Source organism: Erinaceus europaeus, chromosome 11 (assembly GCF_950295315.1).
Source record: "Erinaceus europaeus chromosome 11, mEriEur2.1, whole genome shotgun sequence".
Classification (NCBI taxonomy): domain Eukaryota; kingdom Metazoa; phylum Chordata; class Mammalia; order Eulipotyphla; family Erinaceidae; genus Erinaceus; species Erinaceus europaeus.
The window spans coordinates 97,965,055-97,987,491 of NC_080172.1; the positions used below are offsets into that span (position 1 = coordinate 97,965,055).

At 40.0% G+C, this 22,437-nt stretch overlaps 1 protein-coding gene across 2 annotated transcripts in view; it reads right to left on the reverse strand.

Moving 5' to 3' along the window:
- The window catches only part of USP33 (ubiquitin specific peptidase 33), a 65,696-nt gene that overhangs the window by 26,683 nt on the left and 16,576 nt on the right, over positions 1–22,437 (reverse strand). The window contains exons 6-12 of one of the 2 annotated variants that reach the window (XM_060202202.1): positions 18,980–19,082; positions 18,394–18,463; positions 15,149–15,262; positions 9,416–9,494; positions 6,149–6,566; positions 3,849–3,989; positions 2,423–2,535 (exon numbers count right to left, since the gene is read on the reverse strand). In XM_060202202.1, coding sequence (XP_060058185.1) covers positions 2,423–2,535; positions 3,849–3,989; positions 6,149–6,566; positions 9,416–9,494; positions 15,149–15,262; positions 18,394–18,463; positions 18,980–19,082 — 1,038 coding nt within the window. The remainder of the gene's footprint in view (positions 1–2,422; positions 2,536–3,848; positions 3,990–6,148; positions 6,567–9,415; positions 9,495–15,148; positions 15,263–18,393; positions 18,464–18,979; positions 19,083–22,437) is intronic. The other variant, XM_060202203.1, reaches the window with a different exon arrangement.

Genomic DNA, 22,437 nt, shown 5'->3' on the forward strand with positions numbered 1-22,437 from the left:
AGACTGTAAAGATCAAAGCAAGTGATAATAAGCAAAAGAAGAAAAATGCACATATACATGCATATATAACTTTATAGTAATAATATCATCCAAAACACCCCTTCTGTGCCAGTTTTCCTAAATGTAATCCTCACGTAAACCTCATCAACCGACCATAACATTGCCAATACTGAACACTGTGCCACAGGGAAGCACCTCACCAGGGTTGGGAGGTAGCTCGCCTGCTAGAGTGCCCGCTTAACTAAGCATGGGGACTCAGGTTCCAGCCCCAAGCCAGCACATGGGAATACCATGGAAAAGGGGGGATCTTAATGAGAAGTAAAGCAGAGCTCTGATTATCTCTCCTCTGTCTCTCTCACTCCATATCTTTAAAAAATATATATTTTTAAGTGCTGGCAACAGCATGATGATTATGCACAATGACATTCATGCCTGAAGCCCCAAAGATCCCAGGTTTAATGCCCAGCACCACCATAAGCCAGAGCTGGGCAGTGCTCCAGTCTTTCTCTCTGTAGCTCTCCCATTAAAATAAATATTAAAAAAAAAAAAACAAACAAACTACTGGAAGCAATGGAATCATTGGCATGAAGCCCCACTGAAAACCCAGGTGGGTGGTCTGGCGGTAGTGCAGCAGGTTAAATGCACGTGGAGCCAAGTGCAAGGGCCAGCGTAAGGATCCCGGTTCAAGCCCTGGCTCCCCATGCTTCACAGTCAGTGAAGCAGGTCTGCAGGTCTCTCTCTCTCTCCCTCTCTCTCCCCCCGTTTACCTTCCCCCTTCTCTTTCCATTTCTCTCTGTCCTATCCAACAACGATGGCATGAACAACAGCAACAATATAAACTACAACAACAATAAAACAACAAGGGCAACAAAAGGGAAAGTAAATAATTTAAAAAATTAAAAAAAAAGAAAAGAAAAGAAAAAAGAAAACCCAGGTGGAAAAAGAAAAAAGCTCCTCACCCAAACACTGTAGTTGAGAAGCACTGTTGTCATGTATTTATTTTTGGAAAGAGCCTCTGACAAGTTTTAAGATTTTCTTTCCTATGAAGTAGAGTTTCACACTAGAGAATTAAGTCAGAGCACCAACTAGTACTAAGGATGAAAAGGGCAGCCTCAGGCATACAAATCCTGTGCTCTACCAGTCAAGCTGTTTCAAACCTGGATGCTCTCATAAGAATTTATAAGCATTAAAAAGAAAAAAAGAAAGACGTAAGAACAGATGACAGTGCACCTGGCTGAGCACACACATTACAATGCACAAGGACCCAGGCTGAATACCCCAGGCCCCTTCTGCAGGTGGAAAGCTTCACAAGCAGGGAAGCAATGCTACAGGTATCTCTCTCTCCTGCTCTATCTCTCATTTCCTCTCAAATTTTCTGTCTCTATTCAAACTAAATAAATAAAATATAATGTTTTAAAAAGATGTAGTATTTTAAAAACCATTAAGAAAATTTCCATTTAAATATCCAGCATTGAAACAGTTTACATTAAAATGATCCCATTACAAGTCTTCAGATCTAAGACACTAATACAATAACTGAAAATGTTATTTTGTATATTGAGGTTTCCTTGAGACATCATTCAGGTTTTTAATTTTTTTTTTAAATATTTATTTATTTTCCTTTTTCTTGCTCTTGTTGTTTTTTCACTGTTGTTGTAGTTATTGTTATTGTTGTCATTGTTAGGACAGAGAGACATGGAGAGAGGAGGAAAAGACAGAGGGGGAGAGAAAGACACCTGCAGACCTGCTTCATCGCCTGTGAAGTGACTCCCCTGCAGGTGGGGAGCTGGGGGCTTGAACTGGGATCCTTACACTGGTCCTTGTGCTTATCATTCAGGTTTTTAGGGTTTTTTTTCTTTCATTATTTTTGCAGCAAAATAAAAATATTCTTAAAAGCTCACCCAAAAAACAGCTCAAAGAAACAGAGATCTAGGGGCATTATTACTGAACTTGTGAGGATTTTAAATTGTGTTGTTTTATATGAACCTGACGACACTATCTTTATTACCTGAATCCTAATCTTAATGAGGAATATTATTTACAAGCCAAGTCTAACCAGCTGTAAAAAAAATAACAGCAGCAGTTTCCCAGCACACTAATTTCATCAGTCTTGGAAGAATAAGTGTCTGTTAACAATTCTTGTTGCCAAACGACATTTCTCCTTTATATAAAGCCAGAGAGGAAGAAGTGAATTACTTCTTTCTGTTAATACATGCGTGTAAAATGAGACGAAACCAAGTGTTAAAAAAAAGATGTTGCTAGAACCTACAAAAACACAAAATCCTAGGATTTATACTGAATAAAACATAATAAGTACATGCATAATCTCAAGTAGCAGAGGCATGAAACTTTTCACTGTTTTGTTGATTTCTTTTAAATGACATAAACAGACAATTTCTGTGTTTAATTCCATCATACTCACCCTGTCACAAGTCAGACATTGCACTGAACTAATTATCGTTCCATCAAATATGTCTGAAATAACACTTCGATATTTCTTATGCTGTTTTTTCCTTTTTGGAGATGCAGGTGGAGCTAGGAGTGAAGAACCAATGTAGAATATTTCTTTATAAATATCACAGTGCCTCTCTCAGCATTCCCCCCCCCAGAATCTTTAATAGGAAATTTTCTTATGCAGTAGCACAGCTAATTGAGTGCACATGTTACAGTGTGCGAGAACCTGGGTTCAAGATGGTGTGTGTGTGTGTGTGTGTGTGTGTGTGTGTGATGCATCAAGAATGATAAAGCAATTCTGTAGGTGTTTGTCTTTCCCTTTCCCTCTCTATTTCTCTCTGTCCTATTAAATAATTAAATATTTAGAAAAAACTTCAAAGGGGCTGAGTGGTGGCACATCTAGCAAAGCACATATATGACAATGTACAAGGACCCTGGTGCAAGCCCCCGGCCCCCACCTGTGGGGGGAGGGCTCACAAACAATGTAGCAGTGCTATAAATGTATCTGTCTGTCTCTCTCTCTCTCTCTCCTTTCCCTCTCAATTTCTCAACTCTATCCAAAAATAAAAACTTTAAGTTAAAAAAAAAACAACTTAAGGGGCCAAGTGGTGGCTTACCTGGTTGAGAGCACATGTTACAGTGCTCAAGGACCCGGGTTCGAACCCCTGGTAAAATCCCCCAGTCCCCACGTGTAGCGGGAAAGCTTTGCGAGTGGTGAAGAAGGGCTGCAAGTATCTCTGTCTCTCTCCCTCTCTATCTCCTCCTTCCTTCTTCATTTCTGAATGTGTCTATCCAATAAATAAAGATAACAAAAAATTTTTTTTTGATTTTTTTTTTTTTAAATATTTTCCCTTTTGTTGCCCTTCTTGTTTATCATTGTTGTTGTTATTGCTGTCATTGTTGGATAGGACAGAAAGAAATGGAGAGAGGGTGGGAAGACAGAGGGGGAGAGAAAGATAGACACCTGCAGACCTGCTTCACCACCTGTGAAGCGACTCCCTTGAAGGTGGGGAGCCAGGGGCTCGAACCGGGATCCTTACGCCGGTGCTTACGCTTTGCGCCACCTGCAATTAACCAACTGTGCTACTGCCCGACTCCCTTAAAATATTCATAATGTCATCCAAAATCATTATTCAGGGGAAAAAAAGAAATACAAGATTTAATAGGAAAGGATTAGTCTCTCCCCATCTTGACTTTAATCAAAATGGTTTAATTCAAGAGGTGGCACAGTGGTAGTTTTTTGGACTTACAAGTCAAAGTTCCTGAGTTTAGTTCCTGGCATCACATGTGCCACGGTCATAGAATCTATGCATGTGTTAACACAAGATCTCTACAACAAAAGAAAGAATACCACTGCAAAGAAACGCGAATACGCGAATACCTGAAAATTATACCTTTTTTGTGCGGGGGTGCCAATCCTGGCCACAAACTTCCTGATTTGGGAGGGCTTGCAGATAAACGTGGGTTAACACCTTCATTTGATGGAAGGATCTGTGGTGTAGACAGGTCATTCAAATGGACATCAGTAATATATTCTGTAATGTTTAAAATTTGTATTATTATCTCAAATAGTAACAATTGTCTATCTGTCAAATAATGCTAATTAATTTAAAGGTTTATTTTTTAAAAGATTTTATTTATTTATTAATGAGAAAGATAGGAGGAGAGTAAGAAAGAACCAGACATCACTCTGGTACATGTGCTGCCGGGGATTGAACTCAGGACCTCATGCTTGAGAGTCTGATGCTTTATCCACTGCGCCACCTTCCAGACCACAACTTAAAGGTTCTTAATTTGACATCCTGAACACAATTTACATTAGTAAATGCGACTCGATATACTTGAAGGAGGACAAAGTACTTGCTAAGCAAAAAAGCATTGCTTTTTTTTTTCCACCCACAAACCCAACTAGTAACAAACTGCTGTTGAAGTTAATGTAGAAAGTAATTACAGAACCTTAAAGCCAGAGGATCATATGTGTTTAGTATTAACACAAGCTATTCAGAAAAAAAAATTTTTTTTCAGCTTAACATTGTTAACTAGGAAGTGGCACAGTGGATAAAGCATTGGACTTTCAGGCACGCGGCTCCAAATTTGATCCCTAGTAGCAAATATGCCAGAGAGGTACTCTGGTTCTTTCCCCCACCTTCTCATTAATAAATACTCGTATTAGGAGTCGGGCGGTAACGCTGCGGGTTAAGCGCAGGTGGCACAAAGCACAAGAACAGGCGTAAGAATCCCGGTTCAAGCCCCCGGCTCCCCACCTACAGGGGAGTCACTTCACAGGCGGTGAAGCAGGTCTGCAGGTGTCTATCTTTCTCTCCCCCTCTCTCTGTCTTCCCCTCCTCTCTCCATTTCTCTCTGTCCTATCCAACAAGAACGACATCAATAACAACAACTATAACAACAAAAAAATAAGCAAGAGCAACAAAAGGGAAAATAGAAAAAAATTAAATAAAAAAATAAATACTCATAGTAAGTTTTAAAATTGTGTGGAAGAGGGAGTCAGGCTTGGTAACCCAGTGGGTTAAGTGCACGTGGCACGAAGTGCAAGAAGGACTGGCCTATGGATCCCGGTTCGAGCCCCCACTCCCCACCTACAGAGGAGTCACTTGACAGGCGGTGAAGCAGGTCTGCAGGTGTCTATCTTTCTCTCTCCCTCTGTCTTCCCCTCCTCCATTTCTCTCTGTCCTATCAACGATGACATCAATAACAATAACTACAACAACAATTAAAAAGAAGGGCAACAAAAAGGGAAAATAAAAAAATTAAATTGTGTGGAAGGAGCCTAGCTTCTCAAACTAATATAATAATAAAAAACTAAGAACTTTCTCATAAGTGATCATAAATTATTTTATTATGTAACAAAAGGAAATATATTCTTAATCAGTCAAGAATTCTTTTATGGAATTCAATGAGATGAATCAATGCGGGGGGGGGGGGGTAAAGACTCACTATAGAACTTTGTAAAGGGAACCAAACTAGTATGATCTAAGTCAGGGAGTAGCGTTATTTTTCATGTAAGGGACCAGATGGTAATTATTTAAATTTTGGGTATCAAGCATCACCTTTGGCACATTTTAAAAAAATATTTATTTGTTCCCTTTTGTTGCTCTTGTTTTATTGTTGTTGTTACTGATGTCATTGTTGTTGGATAGGACAGAGAGAAATGGAGAGGAGGGGAAGACAGAGATAGGGGAGAGAAAGATAAGACACCTGCAGACCTGCTTCACCGCCTGTGAAGCGACTCCCCTGCAGGTGGGGAGCCAGGAGCTCGAACTGGGATCCTTATGCCAGTCATTGCGCTTTGCACCATCTACGCTTAACCTACTGAGCTACCGCCAACTCCCCCTTTGTCACATTTTTAACTGAGAATAATAATATACAAATTAGAAATGTTGATTTTAGTCATATGTCTCATTAATCCCAAACAGAAAGTGGTTGCATTATAATAATAAATATAAATATTTTGGACCCAATTCCTAAAAATGAGATATTATCATTTTCCTTCTTTTTTTTTTCTTTTTTTTTTTTTGAACAGAGCACTGCTCAGCTCTGGCTTATGGTGGTGTGGGACTGAAAACTGTGACTTTGGAGCTCAGGCATGAGAGTCTCTTTGCATAACCATTATGCTATCTACCCCCTCCCTCCGCCCTGAAACATTATCATTTTCCTGATCATATTAATTTGTCACCTGAAGTTCTGCTGTGTATTTGAACTTTGACAGTTTCTTGGCTGTTCAAATCACTTGTTTCAGACACAGAATCTCTATCTTTCTCTAATTCTCCTTCAGAATTTACTCTATTAATCTTATTGCAAATCTTCTCTTTTTGCCAATCTTTTGCCATTTCTGAATTGTTATCATCATCCTGAATTAACATTGTTGTTTCATTATTGTCTTCACTGAAGTTTTTAGAGCCACTTTCATTTTCTGCTTTATCACTGCTACTACATGATTCACACGACTGAAAATCTACATCAGACTGGCTCTTGTCTTCTTCCATAATCTCCTCGGTGCTTATTGTTTGACAATCTTCCTCTACTTCCATGACCTGCTCTTTCAATTCTTCATGCAGTAGATCCATTAAACATCGAAGGAATTCTTGAGCATCCTAATAAGAAACATAGAGTTCACCGTGTCATTTAAAAAGTGTAAGCAGAAAACACAGGGGGAAATGCACAGGATGTAGTTATTTCTAAAAGTGTAACATTATACTGAAGAAATAGCAGTTTATAGTAACATAAGGCACTGGAGGGGGTGGGGAACAAACACTACATTCTAAAAAAGTATGTGTGTGAAAGTTACGTGAGTAATAAAATGAAGATGATCTAGAGTTCAACTTTTAAAGTGCTGCTGCTATTTTTTTTTTAAGTGGAGGAATAAGGCATAAAGAAAAGCCAAGGATTTGTCTTATATGAAAATTAAATTCAAACAGACGATCTCAACTTATGTACTTCACAAGTTTGGCTTAAAGCTTTATCCGATCTTAAATCTCAAAGAAAAAACTCTGATCAGCTAAGAACGCTTATTGAAAAAAACAAATTCATAGGTCCCAAATCACAAACATTAGTGTTCCAGGGATTGGCACTGAAAAATATCTGCAGGGGGCCAGGATGTCGGGCACCCGGTTGATACAAACATCCCTATGCGTAAGGACCCAGGTTTAAGCCCCCACCTCACACCTGAAGGGGGGATGCTTCCCAAGCAGTGAAGCAGGTCTGTAAATGTCTATCTTTCTCTCACCCTCTTTATCTCCCACTCCTCTCTCAATTTCTCTCTGTCCTATGAAATAAAACAGAAAAAAAAAGGCTACCAGAAGCAGTGGATTCATAGTGATGGCACCAAACCCCAGTAATCAAAAATAGTTCATAATAAAAATAAATAAATACACAAATAAAAATTTTCAGGGGAAAACATACTGTTTGAAAAAACAGAAATGTGAAGCTTAGGTCTTAATATTAAAATATAATTTGGGGGGGGCAGTAGCGCAGTGGGTTCAGCACAAGTGGCGCAAAGCACAAGGACTGAGCAGCCTAAGGATCCCGGTTTGCGCCCCCCCAGCTCCGCACCTGCAGGGAATCTCTTCACAGGCGGTGAAGCAGGTCTGCAGGTGTCTCTCTCCCTCCCCCGTCTTCCCCTCCTCCCTCCATTTCTCTCTGTCCTAACAATGACGACATCAATAGCAACAACTACAGCAGCAATAGAAAAAAGGAGAGGGCAAACAAAAGGGAAAATAAGTATTTTAAAAAATTGAAAAAAAAAAAAGGCATAAACTTAAAAAAAAAATTGGGGAGGGACAGGCAGTAATGCAGTGAGTTAAAAGCTCAAGTGGTACAAAGCACGAGGACTGCGTAAAGATACCAGTTCAAGCCCCTGGCTCCCCACCTGCAGGAGTTTCGCTTCAAAAGTGGTGAAGCAGGTCTGCAGGTTCTGTCTTTGTCTCCCCCTTTCTTCCCCTCCTCTCTCCATTTCGCTCTCTCCTCTCCAACAATGACAGCAATAACAACAGCAATAAACAACTAGGGCAACAAAAGGGAAAATATAACCTCCAGGAGCAGTGGATTCGTACGTACTGCAAGCACCAAGCCCCAGCAATAACCCTGGAGGCAAAAATAAAAAATAAATAAAAATAAACAAAAAAGATAATTTTTAATTTATTTTCCCTCGTCGCCCTTATTGTTTTTTATTGCTGCTGTAGTTATTATTGTTGTTATTGATGTCATCATTGTTGGATAAGACAGAGAGAAATAGAGAGAGGAGGGGAAGACAGAGAGGGGGAGAGAAAGATAGACACCTGCAGACCTGCTTCACCACTTGTGAAGCAACTCCCTTGTACGTGGGGAGCTGGGGGCTCGAACTGGGATCCTTACGCCTGTACTTGCACTTTGCGCCACCTGTGCTTAGGCCACTGCATTACCGTCAGACGCCCCTAAAAGATAATTTATAGGGCTAGAGGGAGAGTTCACTGGGTAGAGACACCTGTTTTGCCATATTCATGGCCCAGATTTGAGCCCCAGCACCACATGAGCAAGGCTATTGCACTACAGGAAGGTTGCCTTCTTTATGTCTGTACATAAATGAAAAAGTGTTCAGAACAGTGAAATCAGGTCCCAGTTCCACATTAAAGCAATTATATAAGAAGCTACAGTAGGGCTTGGGAGTTAGCACCATCAGTATATATAACTAATTTTCTGTTTTTAAAGATTTTATTTATTTATTAATGAGAAACACAGGAGGAGAGAGAAAGAGCCAGATATCACTCTGGTGCATGTGCTGCTGGGAACTCAGGACCTCAGGCTTGAGAGTCTGATGCTTTATCCACTGCACCACTTTCCAGATCACTGTAACTAATTTTCTTCACTAAGGTATCAGAAATTCCAGGTTTAGTCCCTAGCATTACCATAAACCAGAGCTGAGGAGGAAAAAAGCAAATTACAACTACCATTGGTACTAATAATAATAAATAAAAAGTTAATGAAATTTATTAGAAAGTCAGGAAACTTAAATATTAATGAAAGTATAAAATTAGTAAAAATGTTAACTCAGATAAGAACATTCTTAAATTTTAGTTTAGTGCAATTTCTTAGTCACTTGTAAAATCTGAAATCTTACTATAAAATAAATAGCTGATATACTAAAGAATAAAATTTTCAAAATTAAAGTATAAAAAGATAGGTAAAAATTCATCTCTCATTGTGGAATTTTCAAAATTAAAAGCAACAGAAGAAATAATTTATCTACCCACTCCAATTTTTTTTAATTCCAGAAAAATGAAAAACTAAAATTATAAGCAAAAAAAAAAAAATGACAAAGGGTTATTTTTGGTAAATAAAAATATAAGTACAGCTGCCTTTAAAACGGACAACTCAATTATAATGGAAGAAATACAATAAGAGCATAATAATATTTTGCAAGTTTATTCAAGATTCACATCATGAATGAAAAGCAATAAAGACTGACCTGCTGAGAATAACCACGAAAAGTAGGATTTACAGTTTTGATTCCTTGAAACAGATTAGTAGGCACAACAGATCCTGGTCTGAAGGAGAAAACATTTTTAATAAGCAATTCATTTACTTTGGGGACTAGGAGATTGCTCACCACTCAGCAGAAGGCCCATTCCATGTGTGGGAACCTGTGGTCGAGCCCCCAGCCGCCACCATAGAGAAGCAATAGCATGGGAAACTTTCAGGCTTCATAAGCAGTGTCTCTCCCTCTCTCTTTTAAAATTATTATTATTACTATTATTATTTTAACCAGAGCAATGTTCAGCTCTGGCTTATGGTGGTGTGGGGATTGAACCTGGGACTTTGGAGCCTGAGACATGAGAGTCTGTTTGCATAACCATTATGCTATCTACCCATCACCCTTTAATTTTTTTTAAAGATTTTATTTATTTATTAATGAGAACCATAGGAGGAAAGAGAAAGAGCCAGACATCACTCTGGTACATGTGCTGCCAGGGACTGAACTCAGGACTTCATGCTTGAGAGTCTAATGCTTTAGCCACTGCACCACCTCCCGGACCACTAATTTTATTATCTTTATTTGCTTATTGGATAGCAGAGACAACCAGAAATTGAGAGGGAAAGGGGAAGACAGACAGGGAGAAAGACAGAGAGACGCCTGCAGCACTGTGTCACCACTTGTGAAGCTTTCCCCCTGTAGGTAGGGACCAGGGGCTCGAACCCAGGTTCTTGCACATTGTGACATGTGCACTCAACCAGGTGCACCACCTGGCGCTCATAAGCAGTGCCTATCCTTAACTCTCACCCTCTACCAAAAAAGAGGGAGGGTGGGAGAGAGAAGAGAGGGAAGAAAGAAGGGAGGGAGAGAAAGACCGACCGACCACCTGTAGTAGTATAAATGCAGGCAGACCCCAGACGATAACCCCGACAATTATTTTTAACTTTTTCTTGTTTTTAGGGTTTTTTCTTATTATTTACATGTTAAATGAGAAAGATACAGAGAAAGAACTACCAAAGCACTGCTCAGCTCTGGCTTATGGTGGTGCTGGGGACTGAAACTGGGATCTCAAGAGTCTCAGGCGTGAATGCCTTTTGAATAACCAGTATGCTGCCCCTGGTTTTGAGTTTTTATTTTAAAAATCAGCAATCAAGAATTTAAATAAGGTTTAGTCTACAAATGTTTAAAATCATTCAAAATTGATAATATTATATATCAAGGCTCACCATAACTACTTACTACGGATATCTATGCTGTATTTTACTTCCTTTAAGATTTCTTTATTTACCAAGAGGAGATTATAAGGGGATCAGTGATACATGAGATAGTAGGAATCAAACTCGCGCCTGCACTACAAATCCACTGCTCCTGGAGACTGTCTTTCCTATTTTCTTGTCCTTGTTGTTATTGTTGCCACTGCTGTCATTGTTCTTGGATAGAACAGAGAGAAATGGAGAAAAGATGGGAAGACAGAGAGGGGGAAGAGAAAGACACCTGCAGACCTGCTTCACCAACCTTTAAGCGAATCCCCTGCAGGTGGGGAGCGGGGGACTCAAACCGACCTTTAAGCTTTTTAATCTCTAGGCTCTACCCTCTACATCAGTTCCCAAATAACTCCGGTATATTTCATGGCTCTCCTCTCCTCCCTTGTGAAATGTCCGTGCTCTACTGTACACTTTTTCAAAAATACTTATAATCACAGCATTACTTGAAAGTTGCTGGGTCAGGAGACTTATCACACAGTAAAGCACACATGTATCATCCACAAGGACCCAGGTTCGAGTCCCAGCACCTCATGGGAGCAAGCACCACCATGCATATATGGCATTATGGTATTTCTCCTCTCTCTGCCTCTCTTCCTCTGTCTCTACCTTAATTGAAAACAAAAGAAAAAGAAAGAGTTTCTCAGTAGAAATGCAGCGGCATAGGCATGACAGTCATATTTTCATCATCTAAAATATCTGTACTGGGAGACGGCGGTAGCACAGCAGGTCAAGCGCACAAGGACGGGTGTAAGGATCCCTGCTCAAGCCCCGGCTCCCCACCTACAGGGAGGTCGCTTCACTAGCAGTGAAGCAGGTCTGCAGGTGTCTCTCTCTTGCTTTCCTTCTCTGTCTTCCTCTCCTCTCTCCATTTCTCTCTGTCCTACCCAACAACAACAACAATAAGGGCAACAAAAATGGGGGAAAAAATGGCCTCCAGGAGCAGTGGATTCATAAGGCAGGCAGGCACTGAGCCCCAGCTATAACCCTGGAAGCATAAAATAAAATATCTGTACTACAGTAACTAAAAATTAACATGTTGACTCACTATATGCTAGATATTTTTAAATTTCGTTCCAATATTTGTTTTTTATGTTTGATTAGTGATTTAAGAGTATACTTTTTATTTAAGAGTATTCTATAAAATATATCTCAGAAATATTCTCAAACACACAAGTTGGTGCATGTGCCAAGTGAAATTTAAATGAAATTAAAATTTACAGAAAAAAAATTTAATCACTCATCAACACTCACAGAAACAGGAATGAAATGTAAATCAAACACATGAGATTTAACTTCTTAGAATTCTGTACAATAATAGTCCTGAAAAAGATTTTCTGAAATATACAATCTACAGTTCAGGGAGTCGGGAGGAAGTGCAGTGGGTTAAGCGCAGGTGGAGTAAAGCACAAGGAAGAGATAAGGATGCTGGTTTGAGACCCTGGCTCCCCACATGTAGGGGAGTTGCTTCAGTGGTGAAGCAGGTCTGCAGGTGTCTATCTTTCTCTCCCCCCTCTGTCTTCCCTACCTCTCTCCATTTCTTTCTGTCCTATCTAACAATGATGACATCAATAACAACAACAATAACTATAATAACAATAAAAAACAAGGGCAACAAAAAGGAAAATATTTTTTAAATCTATAGTTCAATTTCAAAGCAAAGAAGCTTGAAATCAGCTATTAAGAGGTAGTTATAGCTGTGCAGAAATGAATTTATTTATTTATTTTAGATAAATAAATAATAAGTGAAAAAGACCACAGCACCAAAGTTTCCTGCAATTAAGTGGGGGCCGAACTCAAACCTGGGTCATCAACAAAGCAAAATAGTACACTACCAAGAGAGCTATTTTGCCAGCCCAGGAATTTAGAAATTTTAGTACTCTCGTCAGCACTGAACAGTATATAAAATGATAATAGAGGATTCTAAATCTTAAATTAGGAAGTCTTCAGTCCCTGAAAGATCTCTTTAAAATCACTGTCTTTTGGGCTGGGGAGAAAGTAAAGCAGTATGTGCAACAGACTCTCATGTCAGAGGCTCAGAAGCCCTAGGTTCAATCCCAGGCAACGCCATGAACCAGAATCAAACAGTGCTCTGGTCAAAAAGAAATAGAATCAAAACATCCTGTCTTCCTAGCAGACTAAACTCACACTAACAACAAATTTTTAACTTAAGAAAAATACTATTAATAAGGAATAAGATTATCTCAAATGCTAAAGCTTGATCAAGATGTCAAATATCTGGCGGCCAAGTGGTGGCACATCTAGTATCAAGTGCAAGCACCCGGTTTCAAACCTCCACTCCCCACCTACAAGGGACGAGCTCCATGAGCAGTGAAGCACATTTGTAAGTGTCTCTCTTTCATTCTCCCGTTCTGTCTCTCTCCCCTCAATCTCTCTGTCCCACACAGTGAAAAAAAAGGAAAAAAATGGTTGCTGGAAGTGGTGGATACATCATGTTGGCAATGAGCCTTAGTAATAACCCGGGTGGCAATAAAAAATAATAAAAGCTCAAGTCTTGCACAAAAATCAAGATCTTGGGAGTCGGGCGGTGGCGCAGTGGGTTAAGCACACATGGCGCAAAGTGCAAGGACCAGCATTAAGGATCCTGGTTCGAGCCCCCTGGCTCCCCACTTGCAGGGGAGTCGCTTCACAGGCGGTGAAGCAGGTCTGCAGGTGTCAGTCTCTCTCCCCCTCTGCCTTCCCCTCCTCTCTCCATTTCTCTCTGTCCTATCCAACAACAATGACATCAATAATGACAACAATGTTAAACAACAAGGGCAACAAAAGGGAAAATAAATAACTATTTAAAAAAAATTTTTAAAACAAGATCTTAAAAAACAAACATCATCACATGATTGCTTTCTTATAGGTGGTTCTTAGGAACCATGGAAAAGCACTAACAGTAAAAGGAATCTTGTAGCAGTTCTAAAACAAAAGTAGAAAAGTGTTATCACAAGCAGTTACTTCCCTAACGCTATACTTTAGAGCAAATAAACAAGCACAAAGTGAACATTAATGAATACCTATGGTCTTATTTTAGCACTGTGGAAATGCCTACTCCTGATTCAAGTTTTATCAACAGCAGCTTTAGCAGTTCAACATTTTTTATCTTCAGTGCAGATACTTCAGTTAGGTGTTCAGTTCAAATCTGTTTCTCTTTGGCTTTTTTCAATTCTATAAAAGAATCTGAGGGAGTCGGGCTGTAGCGCAGCGGGTTAAGCGCAGGTGGCGCAAAGCACAAGGACCGGCATAAGGATCCCGGTTCGAACCCCGGCTCCCCACCTGCAGGGGAGTCGCTTCACAGGCGGTGAAGCGGGTCTGCAGGTGTCTATCTTTCTCTCCCCCTCTGTCTTCCCCTCCTCTCTCCATTTCTCTCTGTCCTATCCAACAACGACGACAACAACAATAATAACTACAACAATAAACAACAAGGGCAACAAAAGGGAATAAATAAATAAAAATATTTAAAAAAGAAAAAAAAGAATCTGAAAGTCGGGCAGCAGCACAGCGGGTTAAGTGCAGGTGGCACAAAGCGCAAGGACTGGTGTATGCATCCCAGTTCGAGCCCCCGGATCCCCACCTGCAGGAGGGTTGTTTCACAGGCAGTGAAGCAAGTCTGCAGGTGTCTTTCTCTCCCCCTCTCCTCATTTCTCTCTGTCCTATCCAACAACAATGACAATAATAACACAACAACAGAATAACAAGGGCAACAAAAGGGAATAAATAAATATTTTTTAAAAATCTGCAATTTTTAAAAAAAAACTTTTATGATTTTCATTAAAAATATACCTGTCTATTAGAGCACCAATTTGAATGCTTGAGGCCTCAAAGGCTATAAATTGAATCCTTGCTACCACCATATGCCAGAGCAGAATAATTCTGGTCACTCATTCACTGTCTCTCTCTCTCATAATAAACAAATTAAAGGGGGTCAGGTGGGACTTGTGTAAGGAACCCGGTTCAAGCCCCCAGCTCCCCACCTGCAGGGTGGGGTCACTTTACAGGCGGTGAAGCAGGTATACAGGTGTTATCTTTCTCTCCTCCTCTCTGTCTTCCCCTCCTCTCTCCATTTCTCTCTGTCTTACCCAACAGTGACAGCAATAACAACAATAATAAAAACTACAACAATGATTGGGGAAAAAAAGGGCAACAAAAGGAGAAAAAAATGGCCTCCAGGAGCAGTGGGTTCATACTGCAGGCACTGAGCCCAGCAATAACCCTGCAGGCAAAAAAAAAAAAAAAGAAAAAACAAAGTAAAATATAGGTTTTAAAATTTCTTAAATAGATAAAATATCTGGGGGGGGATAGATAGCATAATGGTTATACAAAGAGACCCTCATTCCTGAGGCTCTAAAATCCCAGGTTCCATCCCCCAACCACCATAAGCCCGAGTTGAGCAGTGCTCTGGTAAAAAGAAAGATAAATACCATAAATATTTTAAAGGATACATATCTTAAATACATACCTGCTCTTATGCCACAGCTCTGTCATCAGCTTGAGATAACTTTTGCAAATGGCAGGTTTCTTATCTGTTCGAGCCAGTCCTCCACAATCAAGAAAAAACTGGGTCAAAGGTGGGCTAATTAAAAAAAAGAAAAATGTCAGAGTGGAAGTAATCTTAACTTTCACTGATACTCACTCATTGAACTGACAGCACATACAGCCCTCTAACTACTCCTTTTTTGCTCCCTTTTACAGTTTCACATTTCTTCATATTCATGCTCGATTCTCTCAAGTGAAGACTGTTCCCGCCGCATCAGAGTCCAAAGCAACACCTTTCAGGTTCCCCTCAGCAACTTGTCATAGGTGACTTGTCCCCTTCAGCAACTCTTCTCTTGACCGATGCAATAAACATTTCTACTTTTTTTTTTTTTTAATATCTCTGGCACTTCTTTTCCCTCTTTACTGCTCCTATGAGACACCTACAGACCAAGGTTCTTCATGAATTGATACTAAGGTTTCTCTTCTCTTCCCTATATACTGTTTTCCCTCAATGAGCTTAAATTTTCACACATGCCAGTGACGGTCAACTTTATTGATTTTGTTTTCGTTTTTTTTACCAGAGCACTGCTCAGCTCTGGCTTATGGTGGTGCAGGGGACTGAACCTGGAACTTTGGAGCCTCAGGCATGAGAGTCTCTTTGAGTAACCATTATGCTATCTACTGCTGACCACAGTCAACTTTATAAAAGCAAACAATCCGGGGCCAGCTGGTGGCGCACCTGGTTGAGCGCACATATTACAGTGCACAAGGACCCAGGTTTGATCCCCTGGTCCCCACCTGTAGAGGGAAAGCTTCATAAGTGGTGAAGTAGGCCTGCAGATGTCTCTCTGTCTCTCTCCCTCTCTATCACCCCCTTTCTTCTCGATTTTTACCTGTCTCTATCCAATAGAAAAAGATAATTAAAAAAAAAAGCATTCCATTTAAATTCCAGGCATAAGGACCAGGAGAGAATTTATCCATTAGCACTCTTTTTTTTTTTTTTTAAGGTTTCATTTATTTATGCATGAAGAAGACAGTATGAGAGAGAGAGAGAGAACACCAGACATCACTCTGGCACATGTGCTGGCGGAAAGTGAACTCAGGACCTCATGTTTGAGAGTCCAGTCCAATCCAATACTTTATCTACTGTACCACCTCCCAGACCACTCCAGGAGGCTCCTGTCTTATGCAGAAAACCCTGGGGTTGAGCCACAGCACCACATGGAATGTCATACATCACAGGGAGTGCTGGGGGAAACTCCATGAACGGTGGTGCAGTGCTGTGGTATCTTTTCTCCTCCTCCTCTTCTCCCCCCTCCCCTATATGTAAAGTAAAAACAATGAAAACCTGGGCTTCAGAGTGGTAGAATCAGGCATGCATGAGGCTCTAGCACCATAAACATCTTACAGGAAGACAGGTGACAGTGCAGCGGGATAAGCGCATGTGGCGCAAAGCGCAAGGACTGGAATAAGGATCCCGGTTCGAGCTCCTGGCTCCCTACCTGCAGGGGAGTCGCTTCACAATCGGTGAAGCAGGTCTGCAGGTGTCTTTCTCTCCCCATCTCTGTCTTCCCCTCCTCTCTCCATTTCTCTCTGTCTTATGCAACAACAATGACATCAATAACAACAACTACAACAATAAAAACAAGGGCATCAAAAAGAAAATAAATATAAAGAAATTTTAAAAAATCAAAAAAAAAAAATCTTCCAGACTGACTGCTATCACAGACAAATTTAACATGTATAAGATCTTGTATTCAATGGAATTTGCTCTCCCTCTTGTTACCTATCTTCCCACAAGTGCTATGTTATCCACCTGGTGACAAGCTAGCAACTTATATTTTATGAGAAAGAGGAAATAACTTTTTTGAGAATATTTAAATACTTAGCTTTAGTTAATCCTTATAATTTCCTTTTTCCGAGAGAGAGAGAGAGAGAGAGAGACAGAGAGAGAGAGTGTGTGTGTGTGTGTGTGTTTTAAACACCACAGCAATGCTCAGTTCTAGATTACAGTTAGGCTGAGGATTGAACCTGCGTTTTTTGGTGCCTTAGGCAAAAAAATCTTTTTGTATAACCACTATGCTATCTCCCTAACCCAATCCACAAAATTTTCTAAGTGGGGATATTTCATAAAGTTTGAAAGCAAAACACCAATGTGTTGTGGGCTGAAATAAAGGTCAGCCACGAGGTTGATTGGATTCCGTTTGCTAATAGAACTAGATGGTTCATTCCCATATTGATGTTATATGTATTTCTCCTTTTCTCTTTTCACTTTGTTTATTAGCATACAACACGATGGTTTTCTGCTCAAGAGGGACTTTAAAACACTACATAGATATGCCGGGTAGTAAAACATGAGTTGAGTAAACACATTACCAAGCCTACAGATTCAAACCCCAGTCCCCTCCTGCACCTGCAGGGGAAGCTTCATGAGTGGTGAAGTACTGCTACAGGCGTCTCCCTCTCTATCTTCCTCCCCCTGCCCGAATTTGTTTCTCTCAAAAACAAAACAAACAAACAAACAAACAAAAACCTTCACAAGCAGAGACAGGTGATAGATAGTTCAGCTTAGTAGAGCAACAACTTGTTTGCCTAAGACCCCCAAGGCTACAGGTTCAATCCCCCACACCAACTTATCCTAGAATTTAAGCAGTGCTCTAATCCTTTCCCTTTCATTCTCTCTCTCATAATAAATACATAAATCTGAAAGAAAGAAAAAAGATGCTACAAACAGCAGCTCTGGAGATGGCACAGCAGTAGAGCTCTAGACTTACCAGCACAAGATCCTCACAGATGCCAGAGTGCTGCCCTGACCTACCTAACATACAGTGTCTGTCTGTCTATATGTCTCTTTCTCCATATACAAATATAAAGACATAAATATTTTTAAACAATATAGATGAAACAATAAGTAATTCTTTTTCTTTAAATATTTATTCCCTTTTGTTGCCCTTGTTGTTTTACTGTTGTAGTTATTATTGTTGTTATTGATGTCATCATTGTTGGATAGGACAGAGAGAAACAGAGAGAGGATGGGAAGACAGAGAGGGGGAGAGAAAGATAGACACCTACAGACCTGCTTCACCACCTGTGAGTGATTCCCCTGCAGGTGGGGAGCCAGGGGCTTGAACCGGGATCCTTGGGCCGGTCCTTGCACTTTGTGCCACCTACACTTAACCCGCTGCACTACCTACTGCCCAGCTCCCAATAAGTAATTCTTATACCTACCAATTGGAAAGAGCCTGCAAAGCTGCATTCATATAACAAGTATTCCCGATATTTTTTAAACCTGTAAGACCTATTAAGAAAAATTATGTTACATCATAAGTCAGTAACACAATGACTCAATTATATGCTTAGTAAATATGCAGCTACTTATGATGCACATTATGGTTCCCAAACTTTGTTAAAGAAATATAAAAGAGCTATTTGAGCAATCCAAGACGTCAAACTTACTCCAAAATATTTTTTCAGATAATGACTTAAGTATGTACTTATAGGATTAAAATTCCTTTTGATCAATTATAAAACAGAACATTTGTACTAAAATAAACACAGGTAGTTTATAGTAGAGATTATGAGGCTTTAGTAAACACAGTGGAAAGAAACCAAGTGTCACTTAAAACTGTCAGTTTCCTTTTTAATAAATACCATTATCTAGGCTAAATTTCACAATATTCCCCCACACACACACTTTTTTTGGTAACTATCTATAGCATCCCTTTTACCTCTAGATTCTGAAAATTCTACACAGTTTCTTAAAGAAGGTGTCATATAAATGAGCATTATATTGAATTTTATTTATTTTTTTTACCTCTTGCCTTAAGTTCATCTTCTTCTTCCACTTCTATGTCCAAGTCATCAAATACAGCAACCATAGGAGTTTTTAATGCTGCATTACTTGGTATTTTAAAATCCTTAGTAACAATAGTAATAGGTAAGTAAAAAAAAAAAAAAGATATAAATCCTTAGGTTAGAAAAAATGTTTAATTTTTATTTACTGTCTATATACTTACACATAGAGGGTTTTAAATTTTTTTATTGATTTATTTTAATGAGAGAGACACAGATACAAAGAGAGTGAGAGAAACCAGAGCACTGCTCTGTTCTGGCTTATGTTGATGGTGGGGATGGAACCTGTGACCTCAGAGCTTCACGCATGAAAGTATTTTGCAAAAATATTATGCTATTTCCCTAGCCCTGAGAGGTTATTTTAATAGGACTTTAGGAAGGAGTTCACAATATTATCAATTAGAATAATTTATATTTCATTTTGGAAGTAACAAGATTTGACCCTACAGGGTCAGGGAGAGTCACAGACCTGAGGTTCAGAGACATCACCATAAACTACAACAGTGATAGAAACTAAACTATAAATGAAAAACTTAATCTTACTAGTGCGCTCGTAAGATTTAAAAATTTGAAACAGAATTGACACTTCTTCTTCTCCTAGCGTTTGCCAGAATTGACACTAGGAAATACCATGTCACTGGGGGGTGGGGTGTTGGAGCACCTGGTTAAGTACACGTTACCATATGAAGCCAAACAATTTGTTGAGCAATCATGGATCCCAAGCTTGGAATAGTGGAGAGGAAGTGTTAGGGAGGTACTCACTGCAAACTCTAGTGTAGTCCTGCTTTCAGGTATATATTTTGCAGTTTGGCTTCATATGTTAACTCTCTTTTCAATCACCAGGTTCCAGATGCCACCAGGATGCTGGCTAGGCTTCCCTGGATTGAAGACCCCACCAATGTGTCCTGGAGCTCAGCTTCCCCAGAGACACACCCTACTAGGGAAAGAGAGAGGCACACTGGGGCTATGGACCGACCAGTCAACGCCCATGTTCAGCGGGGAAGCAATTACAGAAGCCAGACCTTCTACCTTCTGCAACCCTCAACGACCATGGGTCCATGCTCCCAGAGGGATAGAGAATGGGAAAGCTACCATGGGAGGGGGTGGGTTATGGAGATTGGGTGTTGGGAATTGTGTGGAGTTGTACCCCTCCTACCTTATGCTTTTGTTCACTAATCCTTTCTTAAATAAAAAATTTTAAAAAATTAAAAAAAAAAAAAGTACACGTTACCATGTGCAAGAATCCAGGTTCAAGCCCCCATCTATAGAAGAAAAGCTTTACAAGTTGTGAATAAATCAAGTTTTTTCTTTTCTTTCTTTTTCTTTTTTTTTCCAAGTTCATCTGACATTATTTTTCTATAGAAGCTCATCACAACCTTCTTACTTTTTTTTTCTTAGTATTTATTTATTCCCTTTTGTTGCCCTTGTTTTAGTGTTGTAGTTATTATTGTTGTTATTGGACAGAACGGAGAGAAATGGAGAGAGGAGGGAAAGACAGAGGGGGAGAGAAAGACAGACACATGCAGACCTGCTTCACCGCCTGTGAAATGACTCCCCTGCAGGTGGGGAGCTGGGGGCTCGAACTAGGATCCTTACGGTGGTCCTTGCACTTTGCGCCACCTGCGCTTAACCCGCTGCACTACCGCCTGACTCCCTCATCACAACTTTCTTATGGTTGTGCTCAACTCTGACTTATGGTGGTGTGGGGACTGAACCTGAGCCTCAGGTATGAGTGTCTCTTTGCATAACCGTTATGCTGTCTACCCCAACACAACCTTCTTAATTTAGGAACACCATGCAGCACTTTGGCACTACCTCAGGAGCCATTTTAAATAGGAAACCATCCTCTAAATGCAGAAAAGCTGTGGGGAATATGGAACTGAATGTAAACAGAAACAAGCACAGGTTAATACCACTCGAGTGGTAAAGTAGACAACTGCCTTGTAGGACCTCAACTGAGTGTACCCAAGTCATTTGATTCAAATTTTTCACTTTTTTGCATGTGTCCACAAATTAGAAAATGCCACAAATAATGGCTTGAAGCTATAAGTATATTTTACTAAGAAGGTAAATTTGCAAATGCAAAATCCACAAATAAGGAAAACTGACTACAAGCACACACACACACACTGCAAAGGCAAGTGATAAAGTGAGAATTCCTTCATGCACATCAGATAAAACATGTATTAATCACTACATAAAGAGGGCTGGTAAATTAAAAATAAAAGGCAAATATCCCAAAAGGAAAAAAAAAAGTATCAGGGTGATCCATGCTTGAAGAAATGCATATAATCTCTAAAGAAATGAAAATTTGCGATTTGTAAGTGAAACATCACCCCCTCATTCTAACTGGCTACCGGGATATAGGTAGAGCTGGCATAAGCATTCTCAAACAGCTGTCGGATAGGGTTTAGCCCTGTATTGCACTTTCAGTGAGCAATGTTAAGAAAATTAATTCGGGGAGTCAGGCGGTAGCACAGTGGGTTAAGTGCACGTGGCGCAAGGCACAAGGACTGGCGTAAGGATCCCGGTTCAAGCCCCGACTCCCCACCTGCAGAGGGTTTGCTTCACAGGAGGTGAAGCAGGTCTGCAGGTGTCTGTCTTTCTCTCCCCCTCTCTGTCTTCCCCTCCTCTCTCCATTTCTCTCTGTCCTATCCAACAACAACATCAATAACAACAACAAATAATAACTACAACAATAAAACAAGGGCAACAAAAAGGGAAAATAAATAAATATTTTTTTTAATTGAAAAAAAAAAAGAAGTGAATCAGCTGGTCTGGGAGGTGGCGCAGTGGATAAAATGCCGGACTCTCAAGCATGAGGTCCTGAGTTCAATCCCTGGCAGCACATGTACCAGAGTGATGTCTGGTTCTTTCTCTCTCTCCTATCCCTCTCATTAATAAATAAATTTAAAAAATATTTTTTTTTAAAAAAAGAAAATTAATTTGAGGAGTCAGGCGGTAGTGCACATGGCACAAAGCACAAGAACCAACTTAAGGATCCCGGTTCAAGGCCCTGGCTCCCCACCTGCAGGGGAGTTGCTTCACAGGCGGTGAAGCAGGTCTGCAGGTGTCTATCTTTCTCTCCCCCTTTCTGTCTTCCCCTCCTCTCTCCATTTTTCTCTGTCCTATCCAACGACAGCAACAACAACAACAATAATAACTACAACAGTAAAACAACAAGAGCAACAAAAGGGAATAAATAAATATCTTTTTTAAAAAAAAGAAAAGAAAATTAATTCAAGGGGACAGATGGTAGTAGTTCGCTTGGCAGAGCACACATGTTGCCTTGAGTTAGAACCCAGCGTCAAGGCCTCAGTCCCCATCTGCAGTGGAAGGTTTTATGAACCCACTCTCTCGCTCTCACTCTTCTCTTTGCTTTTATTTATTTATTTGTTTTTGTTTCATTTCACAACTCCC